The 16319-nt window shown below is 40.0% G+C and overlaps 3 protein-coding genes across 7 annotated transcripts; 2 read left to right on the top strand and 1 right to left on the bottom strand.

Annotated features, from left to right (window-relative positions):
* The first annotated feature begins 172 nt into the window (after positions 1 to 172).
* Positions 173 to 3664, top strand: LOC108091528 (galectin-9). Of its 5 annotated transcripts, none has more exons than XM_017190790.2 (4): positions 607 to 751; positions 817 to 1177; positions 2268 to 2383; positions 2450 to 3664. In XM_017190790.2, exons 2-4 carry the CDS (start codon positions 818 to 820, stop codon positions 3471 to 3473), a joined length of 1500 nt encoding a protein of 499 aa, XP_017046279.1. In that variant the 5' UTR covers positions 607 to 751; position 817; the 3' UTR covers positions 3474 to 3664. The 5 variants fall into 5 exon arrangements, with proteins under 5 accessions (XP_017046282.1, XP_017046279.1, XP_017046281.1 ...); XM_017190792.2 differs by lacking the exons at positions 607 to 751; positions 817 to 1177 and adding exons at positions 1439 to 1519; positions 1818 to 1915; XM_017190793.2 differs by lacking the exons at positions 607 to 751; positions 817 to 1177 and adding an exon at positions 173 to 356.
* Positions 3665 to 3744: 80 nt separating this feature from the next.
* LOC108091422 (galectin-9B) lies at positions 3745 to 5209 on the top strand. Its single transcript, XM_017190613.1, has 2 exons — positions 3745 to 4997; positions 5051 to 5209. Exons 1-2 carry the CDS (start codon positions 3824 to 3826, stop codon positions 5110 to 5112), a joined length of 1236 nt encoding a protein of 411 aa, XP_017046102.1. The 5' UTR covers positions 3745 to 3823; the 3' UTR covers positions 5113 to 5209.
* Positions 5210 to 10294: 5085 nt separating this feature from the next.
* On the bottom strand, positions 10295 to 15266 carry LOC108091576 (protein atonal homolog 8). The gene is made up of 2 exons (XM_017190853.1): positions 14875 to 15266; positions 10295 to 12197 (listed from the first exon to the last, which is right to left on the bottom strand). The coding sequence occupies exons 1-2, from the start codon at positions 14945 to 14947 to the stop codon at positions 11179 to 11181; spliced, it is 1092 nt and encodes a 363-aa protein (XP_017046342.1). The 5' UTR covers positions 14948 to 15266; the 3' UTR covers positions 10295 to 11178.
* Positions 15267 to 16319: the final 1053 nt, after the last annotated feature.

The raw sequence follows: 16319 nt of genomic DNA, 5'->3' as shown, positions 1-16319 counted from the left end.
ACCGAGTCACTTGATAAATATTTGCAAAGCAAAGTTTCAGTTCAAAAAGCCGTGCGACGGCTAGCGGTTGCTGAAATTGAGCAAGCAAAATATTTTTAGCTAAATTATATTATATTCAACAGATCAAAGAACGTTTTGCCATTAAATTTCGTGAAATCGTAGATTAAAATTAAAATTAAGCAACCAACTTGTGATAGTGAAGCGATTTTAACCAGTGAACAACATTAAAAAACTTAAAATAGTTTATATTTTTGTTCTCCTGAGACATATTTGTTTTAGAGAACAAGATGAGTTGCTGCTGTGGAAAACGAAAGCGAAGCGAGGATGAAGAGTATCTGCGGTTTATCAATAAGGATGTAAGTTAAAATTACTGAAAATATAAATTCATTTTTGACAAAAAGCCCCAGATCTGTTATGGCAACTTGTGAAAGACAACGCCTGTACAGACATAGACGCATATTTCGAAAAGCCCCATGTGTATTATACGTATATGTATAAGCACCCCCACCCATGCGCCATGCATGTATGTATGCGTGGACAACGCACGTTATCAGAATCGTAAAAGCTATTTTGGGGTCGATAAAAAGTATTGAGCTATTCGTGGCCCCGGTCAGACCAGCATAAAAACTATTTAGGAATAGTCGAGGTATAAAAAAACGCAATAGCCATAAGCAGCTGACTATATTAAATAGCCCCACTGACAGTACATCAACCAAAAGAGAGTGAGAGAGCTGGAGAGCTTGAGAAGAGCGTAAGCTGTCCCAGAATTCGCATCTGCATCGCGTAAAATCGCTAACCCCATGTTTTTTTTGTTAGTATGACGGCAATATTACTTCTGGCCTGCCACTCGGTTCGCGAACTCGTCAATCTGACAGATGCGCTGTGGCAAAACGGCTTTAATATCGAACGAAGCCTAATTTATTACCGTAGCAAGCGCCGGTTGCAACTGTTTAGATTTCATTGCCGCCAGTTTTGGTTGCGTCAGTCCATGGTTGAACCTGACACTATGCAAAGGAGGACAGACATCGATTTTGCAGCCATTGAGGCGGGTGCAGATTGCAGTATGGACGAGACAAGGAAGGATCTTCACCTAAGGTTTCAGCAAGCTGAGAGCCAGCACCTAGTACCTTTACATAGCTTCAGCGACATTGAGGTGGTGGATGGAAATGAGTTTAAAGTACGTAACCAGAAAACTCCAGCGTTATCGCCCAGATTTCAGTAGTATGTTTATACTGAATGTGTGAATTCTTATATATACATATCTATTGTGTGCCTGCTCCTCTCTTTCTGTGTCTTTGCTCTGACGTTTAGCGTGCTCCACTGTCATCCCCCCATTCGCTTGGTTCGGGAGCTTTTACCAGCTGTTAACCACAGTGGTGGTTCAAAAAGGTGGAGCACAAACTTTGCTTTATATTGTTCTCAGTCGAGGCAAGGTTCTTGTAATTATCTATAGTTATTGGCATTCTCATATTGGACGACAAACTTCTGACACAAGCTTAATCAGCAGCTTACTCGCAGTGTAAATAATTGCTTGTGCATCTTTAAGTATTCAGTATACAGTGCCTTTTGTTGAACAAGTTTAAAAAGCTTTTTCGCGTTGTCATAGCGGTGTAGTTTTTATTCTCTTGGTACGACTCATTCGCGAAGCGGAAACAAACGAACAAATAATAACAACGGCCCAATTGGCAGGAAACTCTATTCAACCAATTTGGAGGACTGTTAGCGAGTGAATTGTTCAACTAAAAATACAAAGCCACTTAAAATTTAAAAAATTACAATGTTTAAAATAAGTGTATATTTGAATCCTTGATTTCTAGGACTGAGAGTGTCCCTTAGACGTAAAATGTGTCTTAGAATGATGTGTGAAAAATTGCTTTGCTGTTGTACCAAGGCGAAAAAGGGTGGTTTGAATGAGGTAAGCAGTTAACATTTCGGCGAAGGCTTTGTTCGGCTAGGGGATTTATAAAATACAGCTATCACACAGTTCAAACGGCACAATACAAAAAGTTGGCTTGTGTTAAAAAAAACTTCATTGCCACATAGAAAATTTAAGGAAGGTGCGCGCACCCAATCCATACTGATGCACCATATAAGGGTGGTAGCCTTTATTTCAGTAGGCCAGGAATGTTTGCTTTATTTTACACTTATCGGAACTAGAAAATGTTGTCCTTTCTTGATATTTACCAAGAACTTCCTAAACAAACATCCAGTATTGTAATATACATCAAGTGTAGTGTTAAAGTTTTTCCATCTATCGTTTTTTGTAGGCTTCATTTTATGAATACGCAGATGCAGTGCCAAAGTACTACAACGACGAAATTGGCCAATTGGACGAAGGAATCAGTTTTACCGTTACCGGCAATTTGGCAGTGAACTGCGAGAGGTAAGCTAAATATACGAGGCCACCTTCCTAAGCCTATAAATATATAACCTTTTTTACCTTCCTCAGATTCTCCATCAATCTTGTTTATAACAACGAATCGCGTGACGTGGCTCTTCACATTAATCCTCGGCTGCCTCAAAACTACATCGTTCGTAATACCAAAGTACAGGACTTATGGGGCAGCGAGGAAGTTTCCTCGGCGTTACCCTTCCTTCTTAGTCGCGGGGAGAAGTTTTCTATTCAAGTGCTCGTTACTGACGCGTGCTACATGATATCGGTAAACGGTCAGCACTTTGCAAAGTACACTCACCGGATTCCTTACAAAGATGTCCGCATCCTAGAAGTCAAAGGCGACGTGAGTAACGTCGAAATGCATCGAACTTTGGTCTTAAACTATCCTCAGCGACTTCCCGAATCAGAAGCAAAAAACATAGAGCTTAACATAAATGATCAGTTTGATGAAATTGACTCCGTAGTCGAGGAGGCTGTTAAAATACCTCACGAGTGGTGCCTTATTAGCGCGCCGATTACACAGTCGGACAGTTCACCAAAGAGTTCACACGATTCAAATGATCTCGGTCTTACCTTACCTTATTATGGGGCACTGCCTCCAAGATCGTTGGTCGAAGGTCGATACTTGAAGATTGAAGGGCGTGTACGACTGCTACCGCACTCGTTTTACATAAACCTACAAAAGGGGCAGGACATTTGGCCACATCCAGTCATAGCATTCCACCTAAACCCCCGTTTCTCAAAAGCTAGCAGCGGCGCCATCGGAAAGGCGGTCGTGTGTCGTAATGCCTGGTTTGATGGGGCTTGGGCACAAGAGGAGCGTTCTGAGTTCGACACAAACTTCCGTCCGGGTCGAACTTTTAGTTTGGCGATCGTTTGCACCAAAACCGCCTATGAGGTGTACGTCAATCGGCAATTTATGACGGATTTTAAATACAAGGTTAGCCCTGCACTGGTCGACACCGTCTACATACAAGGAGATGTTAAGCTGTGGAACGTAACGCTGGAACACAACCCTATGATAAAGGGCAGGAATGTACGCGCCTATCACAACCCATGTTTGTATGATGATAATTAGTAGTATTTTGTAGCTGGGCTTCTTCAACTAGCTTAAATGTTATTGTATTTTTATTTTATTATATAAGTAAGAAACAATAAGACAATATAAAAGAAATATGCAGCTGTTTTACTATTAATCTTTTCTAAGTGATGTAATATATTTTTTGTAACAATTAAAGAAGGACAATGTCCGATTTTCCTTATTGTAAATGATATTTGGCTGGGAAAAAATAGGGATGTATAAATTTTGAACGTTCGGATATTAGTGTCGTTTTCTATTTCGTCAAAATCGGAGTACCTTCAATTCGTTTATATTTTGTTAATACTATTTAAAACCCAAAATCCTGGTTTTCAACGTACGGATTGACTATGAACATGGAGAGAAAGTTTATGAGCGTTTATCCTGGAGCTGGGACAGTGGCTCTACGGCGGGTCTTGGATGATATGTCGTTGTTCTATGAAGACCGCTCTTCGGCACACCGACGCAAACACTTTAAAGTGCTCCAATGCCCGAGGCCTGGGCTGTGTTTCGTCTTTCACGGAATGATTCTCAATGCATGTGAACATTTTGTCATTGATTTTCTTACAAAAGAAGGGAGCGAAATGAGCGAGGACTGCGATGTGCTCCTGCAAGTAGGGTCGCGACTCCCTCAGAACTATATTACGCGCAATTCACGCCTTAAGGGAAAGTGGGGTCCCGAGGAGAATTCCTCTTATCTATCTTTTCAACTGACCCGCGGACAGTCTTTTTGGATGCAAATATTGCTAACTGAGGAGGGTTTCTTGATTTCAGTGAACGGTTTTCACTTTGCAAAATATCTTCACCGTATGCCATATCGGTGGCTCGAAGCTGTGGACGTACTAGGCGATGTCGCTAATATTGTAATCGATACATATTACGTCTCAGAGTATCCTATACGTTTAACGCACTCATTGCCACGACCTATTCCACTTTTATACGATACGGCTGTAACAAAATTTCTTGAGGATGGCGATAACCTGGAAAACGCTTGGAAGGTATTATCTTCTCTTGCAAAAATGTCATCCAAGAAATACCTGTACCAGCCCAGCCTGCCCCTTCCCTTCTATGGAAAGCTGGGGAAAGATAAGAACCTTATTGAAGGTCGGGCCCTTCGGATCGAAGGTCGCGTTCGGTTAATGCCCCAAAGATTCAGTATAGCGATCCAGAAAGGTCAGGAAATCTGGCCGCAACCCACAGTGTCCTTTTATTTCAGCCCCTGCTTCTTGCGGAGCAGAAATGACAAAATCGGTAAGGTTATAATTTCACGACGCGCCTATTTAAATGGTAAGTGGGTCAACTGCACCGCGTCGCGTCTAAATACAAGCCTAAGACCTGGCGGCGCCTTTGTCATAGTTATTGTGTGTAGAGATAGTTATTACGAACTTTTTGTTAACAATAAGTCCTTATTTAATTTTAAGTATCAAATGAAGCCAGATTGTGTGAACATTGTAAATATCCGTGGAGACATCAAGCTTTGGGAAGTTGTAATGGAAGGCAGCCAAGTTTTAAAAAGGCATCGAGGTAAGCTCCATATTTATACAAGTTATATTTTGTTTAATTAAGAGTTTTTTAAGGCCGTTCGGCAGTGGAACGTGCTATAAGTGCCTGGAAGCGCTCTGAGGAACCACGCCCCTAAATATAATCGTTTTGGCCACGTAACTATGTTACTTGAAATGAAAGCTCTTTGCAAATGCACAAAATGTACTAGATAAAGCAAATACCCCAAAATGGAATTTCAATTTGGTCTCTTCCAAACTTATCCGTCCGAACAGATTGTTCTGCAATTAAAATAGCTTTGCGCCCTGGAGTTAAGGCCTAGTGCGCAGAGCTCCGGCTCATAAATGTCAATGTTTAGTGGACGTCGACTCAGAGGCTGCCCATGCACAGCTTGTCTACTCGAAGACGACGCTGCTCCTTCGAGTCAGGCTGCCTGAAGGGCCTCGGAATATGATTATTAAAAATGATAATCGATTAAGGACACAGTATCGCCATGGCGCAAAAGTCGTTGCTTGGCAGACTGTCCTGAGTTGACGTTTATGTCTACATGTGTTTCCAAAGACAGTTGACATTGTTTTGTCATGGCCAACAAAAAGTGGTAAAATCAGCCAAACCGAAAACGTCAAGCCTGAAAGGCTGGGCAAGGAAAGAAGCAAAGCGTCTGCCAAGAAAAAATATTATTTATGGTTTAAGTTTGTACGTGTTACGCATGCCATGGATCGTTTTGCTAATAAAGTGGATTACTGATGACTGATGTGACTATATACCAAATTTGGCTTAATTTCTTATGTCCCTGCAATGCGCTAAAATAGACATTTCCGACCCTACTGAGCATATGGAAAAATTCCGAAAGAATCAGCTGTGAAAGTATTTCAAGTAAAATACAGGAACCGGCCTATATTAGATCACTTAATAATATTAAATCCTCGGTTAGGATTGGAAATCGAAAAAAGTTACGAAACTTTAGATAGTTCGTTGAATAGGTAAAATTGCTAGATTGTCCCAAAAAGTTCGTAACATCTTGGTTTTGGAATACGATCAAATATTTTTTGTCATCCCAGGAAAGTCATGTTGCACGAGTTTTGGCAGGTGGGAAAAATTGTTACAAGTCCAGTTGCATCAATTTACAACATAATGTTGTCCCCACTGGCCTGCGCCGATTATCCAAGACAGGCGCAAATTAGACAGAGCTTATCAATATTCCGAGGGTGTACTTTTGTTCAACAGAGGGCCGAGGAATCGATGCCTCCGCGCCACAGTAGCATTGTGTACATTCTAAATTAAACCTCAATCGCGGTTTTTTCCTCCATTCCTCCTGCTTTCCCTTGGTGTTCCTGTCTTGGGCTTGCCACAACAGCTGCCATTGCCAATTGTTTGAAATGGTCAACGGAATGCAACCCGGTTCGACGCAAGTATCCAGCGAAACTGAATGCTCGTGGCAAGCCAAATTGCAAGCCGTCCAAAAAAGAAGTTATCGAAAAATTGGTGCGTGGATGACTGGGATACATTTTTGTGGAACTTGGTCTGTCGACGTCGATGCTAAGAAAAAACCGCGAAATCAATCACTTTTTTCTGGGCTGCGGCAGCTTTTTTTATATAATCGTGTGCTTGTGCTAATCCCGAGGATTCACACAAACTGATCGGAAAGCAGTGCCAATGTGAATTCGCTCTGTCAGAATCAATTACAGGCCACAGAAATGACAGCAGACCTTATATGCCTATAATAACAAGGACACTTGAAGACTGAAAGCACCGACTAGGATCGACGTTTCAGCTATGATTTGTTCGTTTTCGCTTATAAAAGCTTGTCGCTAACCCTTTCAGGCAGCGCTAAACTTACGAAATCGAAAGATGTTGCTTATTTATCCAAACATACATTTTAGAGCGCTCGTTTCTGGTTTAAAAATGCTGTTTTTATACCGACATGTTTGAATGTGTGCACCTCCAACAAAGGGTCCAACGATCAGACTGGAGCACCGGCTCCCGATTTCTCAGAACATCGCTCGAGATCAATCTTACACTCGTTTGATTGCATATTTTTAAATGGTAGTTGGACACATCGTTCGACCGCATCCTTTTTCGGTGTTGCCGCTTCCATGCCGTCCACCAGTAGCCAGCGGCGTCGGCGTCTGATTCTTTGCTCCTTGCTTTGTTTTTTGAACCCTCCTTATGTTTTCAATGCTCAATGAAAGACATCGATTTTAGTGATTTAATTGCGGCCGAGTCGAGCCGAGCCGACTACTACATTTTGAGATGTTAACAGTTCTAGGGTGTAAGCATTTATTTATTCGCAAAAATATAATTAACTTATGTAGTGACAAAAGGCACCGGTAAAGTATCGGTGTACTATATAAAGCCGAAGAATTAAACGTTCTATATGACAGCTTGATCAAGTCGAGTGGATTTTTGCTACCCACATTTATGCTACACATTCTGCTTTGAGTGTGGCTCAGACAGAGGAGTGGAAGTTGTATAATAAATTCTTCTAGCTAAATATATTGTGTAGACCTTGTGGACCTGCTGGCGCCAAAGAACTGCGCATGTCTGAATTCAGTCCTGGATGACCAGGGTGAAAGTCGTCACAAATGGTTCCACTAGGCAACGTCAAATGCTGTGCGCAAATAGACGACGTCATCTTGCAGTCGTTTAGGTACATTTTTCAGGAATAAGGAAGGATTCAACTATATACGTATATTGGTCAATGGAACTTTTAAAACCAAACCCTAACATGTTTTTGAAGTCGTGAATACAGTTCTTATAAAAGAGTGTCCTGCGTATAATCGAAACTTGGCAAAAGAGGACATGAGCGGGTTAAACAAAATTTCTTCAATAAATCGACTGCTCAAGTTTCCACATTTAAAATTGTAATATTATTATTACTAATTGTATGGTAAAATTGTTATAAAATGCAGTTTAGGGCCCCCTTTTTGCACATCATCGTAAACTAGAAAAAATCGGACATGAATTGGTGTCAAAAATGAATCATCAATAAATGGCAAATTTTGAATGCATAAAAACTGCAGAAACTGCAAGAATTTAACTACAAATACTTAAAGGTATGCCACTTTGTAATCGCATTAAAATTGCGTAAGTTATGGATAGGAATTGTGCAGTCTTAAGCCCCCTTCCGTAATTCATTGATAACTTGGTAAAATCGGACATGGACCGGGGTGAAAATGTCGACCGTTTAAAAACGAAATATTTTGAATCAAACTTTTAGAGGTACGCCACTTCGAAATCGGAATAAAATTGAAAGAGTTAAGGCAAATAAAAGGCTTTAATTTAAATGTATCACACGAGAAGTACTTGACATGCATTTAGCCTGCAATAAAGAATATCCGTCGCGCCGAGTCGCCTAATAGCTTTCATTTATTTTCTTTCCTTTATTTTTTAAGGTTTTGTTTGGTCAACAATGGCACTACAGCAAGACCGCCTGTCTGAGTTCTTTTTAAAATTGTCACTGGTGCCTTGTGATCGAGGCGCCAACAAGTAATTGAGCGACTAGGCCCCAGACACACATTCTCACATCTTTTCCTAACATCACACCTTTCGCGCTACTATGGTATTTTACATTGCTTCTTTTTAAATAACGTCAAATATACACAATCAACACGTATAATTGATCGGCTGTGCATAGAAATATTCCCAAAGGGCATAAAATCCACTGTTATGTTTTCAACAAGAAAAAACTAAATAAGTCAATACAATTACTTATATTGCACAGTGAGGTATTGTAGTATCAAGCTCGAAGTGCAAGCTACTCACACATTTTCCAAGCCGAGAATAGCTACAGCTCAAATAAAAACCAAAACCAAGCAATTTAGCATGTAAACAATAAGCCGGCTTCTATTTTTAACCCTTCCTTTAAACGAGTAGTAAATTTTTGGTTAATTATCAAAGTAGTCCATGCAGCATTGGCAGTGCTAATTTTTACGCATATTTAATGAAAAGATCACGCCTATCCGCTCAGCATGTGATGCCAAGACGATACGTAGTTGTTCGGCTCACCCTCGCAGCAACGCGATGGGGAGCACACGCGCAACTGGCAACTGCCCCGAAATAGACCGACGTCTCCAACACCTGTGACAGGTGCGACAATATTTGACGTCTGCTATAACTTAAAGCTGCAACTACATTTGGATGTGGTATTTTTAGACGACGTTAAAGCCAATATTTACTTAACAATTTCTCAGTTTGCTCTGACTAAAACAATATCTCGCCACGACATGTGATGCACCGAGTTACCGTAGTTTACTTTTTTATATTGTTTACACAAATGCTAATTTTTGCATCGGCATCAAAAGTCGACTCATTAAGCTAAGCATGGCAACAGATGTCAATATCTTAAACGTTATTGAAATGCCTGAGCGCCGAACATCAGCTTGAGTACAAGAATTTTCAATAAAAATAACGAATACGAAATATACATAAACGCTCTTTGGGTAATGCTTTTATGTAGATATGGGATCACATCAGTTTAACTGGCGGGTTTGCAATATATTGTAGTGATTACATCAGCTTTCCTTGGGTTTTTAAAAAACTGCAATAGTAAAAAATATATTTGTAAAATATAATAAAAATAAACTCAGTGAACTCTATTATTGACAAATTGATTTATCATGCGCCAAATGTTTAAAAGATCGTTGATTCAATATATTAAATTGATATTAATAAACAACCGTTTTGAGTGCATAGAGAATGCGGGTAATTTCGAATGGGTGTTTAAAAACTTGCTTAACCATCTGGCTTTCGTTGAATAACGCCTATGCTTTACTTATCATATGCTGTTTAGAAACCGCTGTAACTAACCTGTTTTATATAGGATTCTTAGCTGATGTAATTTGTACTAGATATTGCACTGGGTCAGGTAGATGCAGCCAGTCGGAATTCGTAATTTCATAGTTAACCGGTTTGGGTCGTTTCTGAATACGTCATGAGTGCGAATGCACTGTATTAACTAACCGTGATATCGGTAAACTTTGTGCCGCTAGATAAGTTAGCAAATATATTTCTGAACTGATAAGGGGACTATGGTGCCAAAACGCGTTTATAATAACACGGATGCGTTCGGGTGTACTTAAATCGATCGCCTGCCATTCTGTGCGCACCTGTTGAGTTTATAATACCACCAAATAGCTTGTTGCAAACGATAAGATTAGTTTTCGTATAGACATAAATTACCCCCAACTCTTTTACCTCCATATGGTTTTTGTGCTTGTGTTCAATCTTAAGTACTCGAGCACCCAAATGACTAATAGGTTAACGCCTACCTACCCGTCTTCCTTAACACAATATAAAAATACATTTCCTTTTCAGTCAGATTTGTATATTTTCTGCTTTTATGGCACTTACGTGTAAAACAATGAGATTACAGTTTTGGAGTAAAAGACTATAGTTATACACACAGACTAAATTTTTTCTTGCTTTCAATTTGGTTCAGAAGGTAGTCTTAAACGAAGCCTAAGTTAGATTTTAAAGAATTTAACTGCTAAAATCTTTAATTTTTCATATGCATTATCTTCTTGATAGAAGAATAAAAACTGTATAACTTCTCACATTATTGCTTATTAACAAATTGTATAGGGTTTATGGTTAAGAGGTACGGGTAAATGTTTTTATTAATGCACATTTAATTATAAATGTCAAAAAAGTATAGTGAAGTTTTTTCAAAGATAATTTTATATTCATTTCCTGGTTAAAAGCTTATATATTTAAACAAGAATTCTGTTTAAAACAAAATCTTGATAAAACATTGTAGATGTATATATGTATTTATAATTTTTAAGGTTTAATAAAAACGCTTATTGTCTTTTTATTTTGTTGGTGCTTAATATTTGTACTGCATAACACGTTTCAGTAAAAAGCGATTTAAAATTAGGATCACATCGCTGGTATATTACTCTAAAAATATGAATATGAACAATTTGTATGCATGCATACCCAAAAAGGTTAGTTTTCCGTCTACTTAAACTTATATGGGTTGTCTAACCTGACAGAGCCTGGAAAACTTTTAAAGCTATTTGGCCACTTGTGACCCCAATTATTTTTAAGACTCAGGGCGTTTAGGTAGGAATGCTGAATGAAGGATAGGCCTAAGTTCGAGCACACTTTGTTATAAGAAGTAGTAGCAGTAATCAGTAATGGGTTATCAGTAATCAGTCGCATTAAGTCTTAAAACGCGTCCTAATCGACCAAGTTAGACAGTTCACTCGTCTTTCTTCCGCTTCACTTTCCCCTCAGTTTGAATGGTCGAAGTTACGGCCTCCAAGCACTCAGCAATGGAGGGCTCCGACTGATCAGCGCTGTAGTCCTCGCCAGCCATCCTGCTCAGCGTCAGTATGTACGAGCAGGCCACCCGCAGCACGGAGAGCTTGGATAGTTTTTGAGTGCTCGCGTAAGCTGGAACGGCTTGGCGGAGCGTCTCGTAGGCGGCAGATATAGTGTGGACACGGGTCCGCTCACGAGCGTTTGCCTCGATGCGGCGCTCCCTGGTCATGTTCTTGTAGTTGCGTTGGTGCTGGTGGGACCGGGAGGAAGACATGTCAGACCCCAAGCCCGCCCTGCTCGGCTCGTCTTCGTTTGGAATAGCGTCCAGCAATGTTGATGCAGTTGATAGCTTTGGCGCCTTTTTTAGCGGTTTTTTAGAACTTGCTGCTTTTTCACTTAGGAGGTTAGAGCAAATATCCGTCTTTTGTGCCGCATTTTGGACGCGTTGAGTTTTCTTGGATACAAGGGCAAGTGGTTCTAGCTGTTCCGGATGATCAGCCAACGGTCGGTGCAGAGTGGTAACTCCCGGATGCCTGACAAATATGTGGGCCGGGTTTGGCATCATTTCGTACTCCAAGCTCGGCGTAGCAGGCAAACAACTGTTGGGTGGTGGGGAGTCTATGGCAGGAGGTGTCAGCATTACCGCTGAATCGGCAGACGACGTGTAGCGTATACGTTTTTTGAGCGGGCCAGTAGCATGCATACTCGCACTAGATGGAGGACCAAGCATCGAGCTTGCCGCGGATGTCGAAGAATCCACAACTTTGGAGGGCTCCGTGCTCTTGCGTTTGTTGCGGACAAGAGGTATTGGTCTAAAGTCCGCCGAGTCGTGTGTTCCTTGTGTTCCGATGTCGGGACTGCCACTGCGCGTGTGGTCATTGGCCAGATCGTCTCCGCCTTCGCTTTCCGAACTGGCGGAACAAAAGCCCGCATCACGGTCGTTGGAATTGGGTGAACCTAAAAATAGCGAAAAAAAAGAGTTAGTTGTCTTCTATCTGTGACGTTTTATACCTAACCGGTTACTAATGTTAGGTATTTTGTATTGGTAAATTAAAAAAACCCCCGTTTTCGCGGAACAGACTGCCTAACAGAGTTGTATGCCATTGTGGGACACCTATTCTGTTCAATATTATTAACTACCAAATCATAAATTTTTTACAAGCTCCTCGAATACCAAGTTACGTATGTTGAATAACGGCTAAATATGTACCTCCTAATGTCGCATTCAATGTCCTGAGAAACTATGATTTACTTTTACTTAATGCATTTAAGTCTTCAAGTACAAGCGAGTGAAGACAAGAATGTAAAGTGAAATTATGCATTAATCACGAAAACGAAACCTGTTTCCAGCCACGTCAGTTTACCACTGACCTCCACAGGTATTGAAGTGTTTAAACACAGCTTACTTGTTAAAAGTAATTTATTTCGCGTCTGGCGAATGAAGGCAGTTCAAGTTCAGCAGCAGGGAGCCGAGCCACTGCATCAGGAGCCAACAACCCAGTAAGCTGTTTATAAAATCACAAAAAATATAAGCAAGCATACATACATGCATGTCTTTTTTCACGGTTAAAACAGCTAGGTGAGAGCAAAGTGCAAGGGCTTAACTCAGCCAGGATATATTATATTATATATAGGTATTTTGATATGTTCAATAGAAAAACAGAAGCTAATTACAGAAACAGCTGTCGATTCGGGCAAGCGAAGTGTTCACTGTTTCGCTTTGCAATTCAGAATATAACGTTCTCTGTCATATCTTGATACGTCTGGGCTTTCATGTATATATTTTAGTTTGTAGAGACGTATATACAAATGATTTATTATAACATTTCAATTTCCCTGCTTTTGCACAGCCTAATTTCTTTACACCATCAACATGAGTGGTATGGTTACATTTTTCAGTGGATATGCTTTTTCCATGTTGACCTAACTATTTATAAGCACGATATTCTCCTATCTTTTCTAATTTTAGAAAATAAACAACGAAAAAAGTATAAGCAACTGACTAACACTGCGGCCGCGAAATCAGGCTGTACAAACAGCAGCAGTGCTATAGCTCCAACTTCATCACTTGTCTTGGGCGGGTTTTATTCAGCAATTTAATTTATATTTAGAAAAATGTTTACTTTACGTTGTCGTTGTCGCGGGCATCGTCTAAGCCAAAACACCTGTGCACAACAGATACATTGTTAGATTTAAAGTTTCCCTTACCAGAAGTTCAAAGATGCGACCAAAATCAAGAGCAAGTCTAGACTAAGTCCCTACTATATTTGCTCGACGCCCGTTATAGCCCCTTTTAAGGTCCAAAAGACACTTTATTTTAATGCAGCCGATGCGTCTTCAGGTATTAAATCCAATCTCGAAACTTCTAGTTAAAAATTGGCAACTGTTCTCCAGTTATTTGCCTTTTTTCTAAGAATGAATGCCCTCCTGTAAAAATCAGCTAAAACCTACTTTAAAACGGCAGACATTAACTGTCAGAGACATAAGAAAATCCCATATTCACGCCAAAAGTCAATGAAAGGTTATCATCATAGGCGGCTTTTGGCTGACGGTCGGTCCACTGGGAAGCGTTCCCTCTGTGGGAAGCCTCATCTTATCAAAACAAAAAGCACATATACTGGTACGTACATAAAAGTTTGTATGTTAAAACGACTATATGGTGTATATTGTAGTAAAGTGACGCATCACTTTTATGAATGAATCGCAACAACTCAAGCATATGATGCAGTATGGTGACTTACTTGGCGAGGACCCTTGTAGGTGACCAATTAAACATCCTACGTCTAATTTCCGAACTTCACGTGACTCTCGAATAAAAATAAGCCCATCACTACTTTGCGGAGAACTATTGAACAACTAATATTGTGTACAACTATATAATAAAAGGTTGAAAATATGGTGGCTTTGATCCCAATTAAACTAAAGCCACTCTACACTTTTAAAAACTGCAGTTATCGGCAATATATAAAAATAAACGTGTTAGGCTGTTTCATAGTGGAATAAAAGTTCGTGATTACTTATGGGTTGAGCATAGGGACACGCCACCAGTGAAAAGGATACACATTGCTAAGGCCAACTGGAGCTCAAGCTCCGCAGACAAACAAATTGCCAATATGCGCAAAGTGCCTGGCTGACATATGCGCCACAAACCCCAAGTTGAACGACGGTGGCGACAAATAGTTGGCGTTGTTTACGTATCTGTCTGTACCTAAATTGCCACCCTCAAAAGACTGCTACTTTTGTGATTATGCTGCATCGCTTGAGTCGGTGGGGGCGTACATTGCACAGGGTTGCTGCGCATCTGCCCATTAAATGTATGTTCCGGAAGTTATCTTCAGCGAACTTATTTTGTCATATGGCTTTATACAACATCTACTTTTCCTAAGGACAGAATTTGCCATTGTTGTCGATTTTAAAACCGTTTGCCCAGCTCTAAAGCCAATTAATCCATATATTGCGGAGAATGGTTTAAGTTTGACAAAAATATAATGAAATTAACTACGGCACAAGAAATAACATATGTGTTTGCGTAACATCTTTTTTTTAGCATTTGCTTGTATCTAAATGCAGGCGGTGCAGATTTTGCAGACAACAGGTGGCACTGTCTTTTGTCTTTTGCGTGCTTTCTACTCACCTTTCATAATAATTGCCGCTAATTCCGATGCGTTTAGTTGCATGTATAGTTTTTCTGGGTTGATAGTCGCCATAGTCGCAACAACGTTAATCCAATACCGATAAAAGGAAGACCGTAATCCAAAATGTGTACCACTCGGTTTTAAACAAGGCTTTTCGGTAAGTATTATAAATTTGTTTGCCAAAGCTGAATTGATGTCAACATTAACTAAGTTATATATTTCACATAAGGTATTTATGGCAGTTCCTATAGCCTGCACTGCCTCAATTGAAAATACGAACAGAGCCTATATGGACTTGGGCACAATCTGTAGGTTCTTACAATTTTCTTCTCGGTTTTTTATTTTCACTATATCTTGCTTACTCATGCGACCGGAGCACGACCGTTCACAACAAAAGTATCTGACGGATTAAAAGTGTCTGGGCCTGCGGCCGGCTTCATGCTAAAAGCAGCACGCGGTCGAACTGCGTTTGGTTACCAGTGTTGCTGATTCAGCTATTTAAGGCATCGTTCTGAAATGTATGGGAACTGTAGGTCACTTTCAATAGGGCTAAATGAAACTCATTTTGCTAAAATAAATTGGCCAAAGAGTCTTGTTCCATTAAAATGCGTATCCAGTGAATAAAATTGGGTGCCATAAGTCTTAGCTAGGAAAAATCTGTTGTAACTTAAGATTTTTTAGGGAAGAAATGTTAAAACACCTATGATAAAATGTAATTTATAAAATATTAATAGCGGCATAATGTAAGGCGAGAGTTCGCAACACCAACAACTGCGACGACCAACAGAGGTTTGATTCTGTTCGCTGTCAAACATGTTTGACTACCGCTACATCAGTTTTATGAATGAAAAACTTCGAATGCATGTGATTTACCAAACAGATTTCAATTAAAAAATCTACTTTCCTACTTAAGCTATTGAGGAACGAAAAGGTATAGGGATGAACTTGTTTAATAGTACCTTTTTATACCAATTTATAGGCTTAAAGTTTATCCTTCTTCTTAACAAACTGTACTTGCTTTCCTGAAATTGGCTTCAAAAAAATTAAATTCTACGAATAAGTTTGTATTTTGCAGATCATGCTTTTATACGCCACTATAACATTAAGACTAATATTGTTAGATTCTTTTTGTCTGCCTGCATGATATTTCCAGCAGATGTAGACAGGCACGAGTTCCTGGCTGCCGCTCGAAATACTTTTGAATGATGACTTTCGTTTTTTTAAGGTTTGTCTTGCTCTATACCACTGCGATTGGGCTGCAGGCTAACCTGTTTTTTCGATTGATCAGGCTCTGGCTTTACAGTTGCCGGAGTAGCAACCTGAAGAGTCCGCTTAGCTACCGTCGGGATCCAGTCTTTTTGTCGTTTTCTTTTGTCAAGCTGGAAGTTCAAGGATAAGGAGCTGGACCCAAAAATGGTCCGTGAACGTGATGGCGAAATTTGAT

Source organism: Drosophila ficusphila, unplaced genomic scaffold (genome assembly GCF_018152265.1).
Source record: "Drosophila ficusphila isolate 14025-0441.05 unplaced genomic scaffold, ASM1815226v1 contig_412, whole genome shotgun sequence".
NCBI lineage: Eukaryota > Metazoa > Arthropoda > Insecta > Diptera > Drosophilidae > Drosophila > Drosophila ficusphila.
Note: the sequence above shows the minus strand (reverse complement) of the source record. Positions and strands in the feature narration are given on the sequence as shown.

Bases quoted from the DNA above. Each gene is read 5' to 3' on its own strand.
- LOC108091528 (XM_017190790.2), top strand. From the start codon at position 818: ATGACGGCAATATTACTTCTGGCCTGCCACTCGGTTCGCGAACTCGTC. The intron at 1,178-2,267 runs GTACGTAACCAG...CGTTTTTTGTAG, and splicing joins TGGATGGAAATGAGTTTAAA to GCTTCATTTTATGAATACGC. The intron at 2,384-2,449 runs GTAAGCTAAATA...TACCTTCCTCAG, and splicing joins TTGGCAGTGAACTGCGAGAG to ATTCTCCATCAATCTTGTTT.
- LOC108091422 (XM_017190613.1), top strand. From the start codon at position 3,824: ATGAACATGGAGAGAAAGTTTATGAGCGTTTATCCTGGAGCTGGGACA. The intron at 4,998-5,050 runs GTAAGCTCCATA...GAGTTTTTTAAG, and splicing joins AGTTTTAAAAAGGCATCGAG to GCCGTTCGGCAGTGGAACGT.
- LOC108091576 (XM_017190853.1), bottom strand. From the start codon at position 14,947: ATGGCGACTATCAACCCAGAAAAACTATACATGCAACTAAACGCATCG. The intron at 12,198-14,874 runs GTGAGTAGAAAG...CGCTATTTTTAG, and splicing joins AGCGGCAATTATTATGAAAG to GTTCACCCAATTCCAACGAC.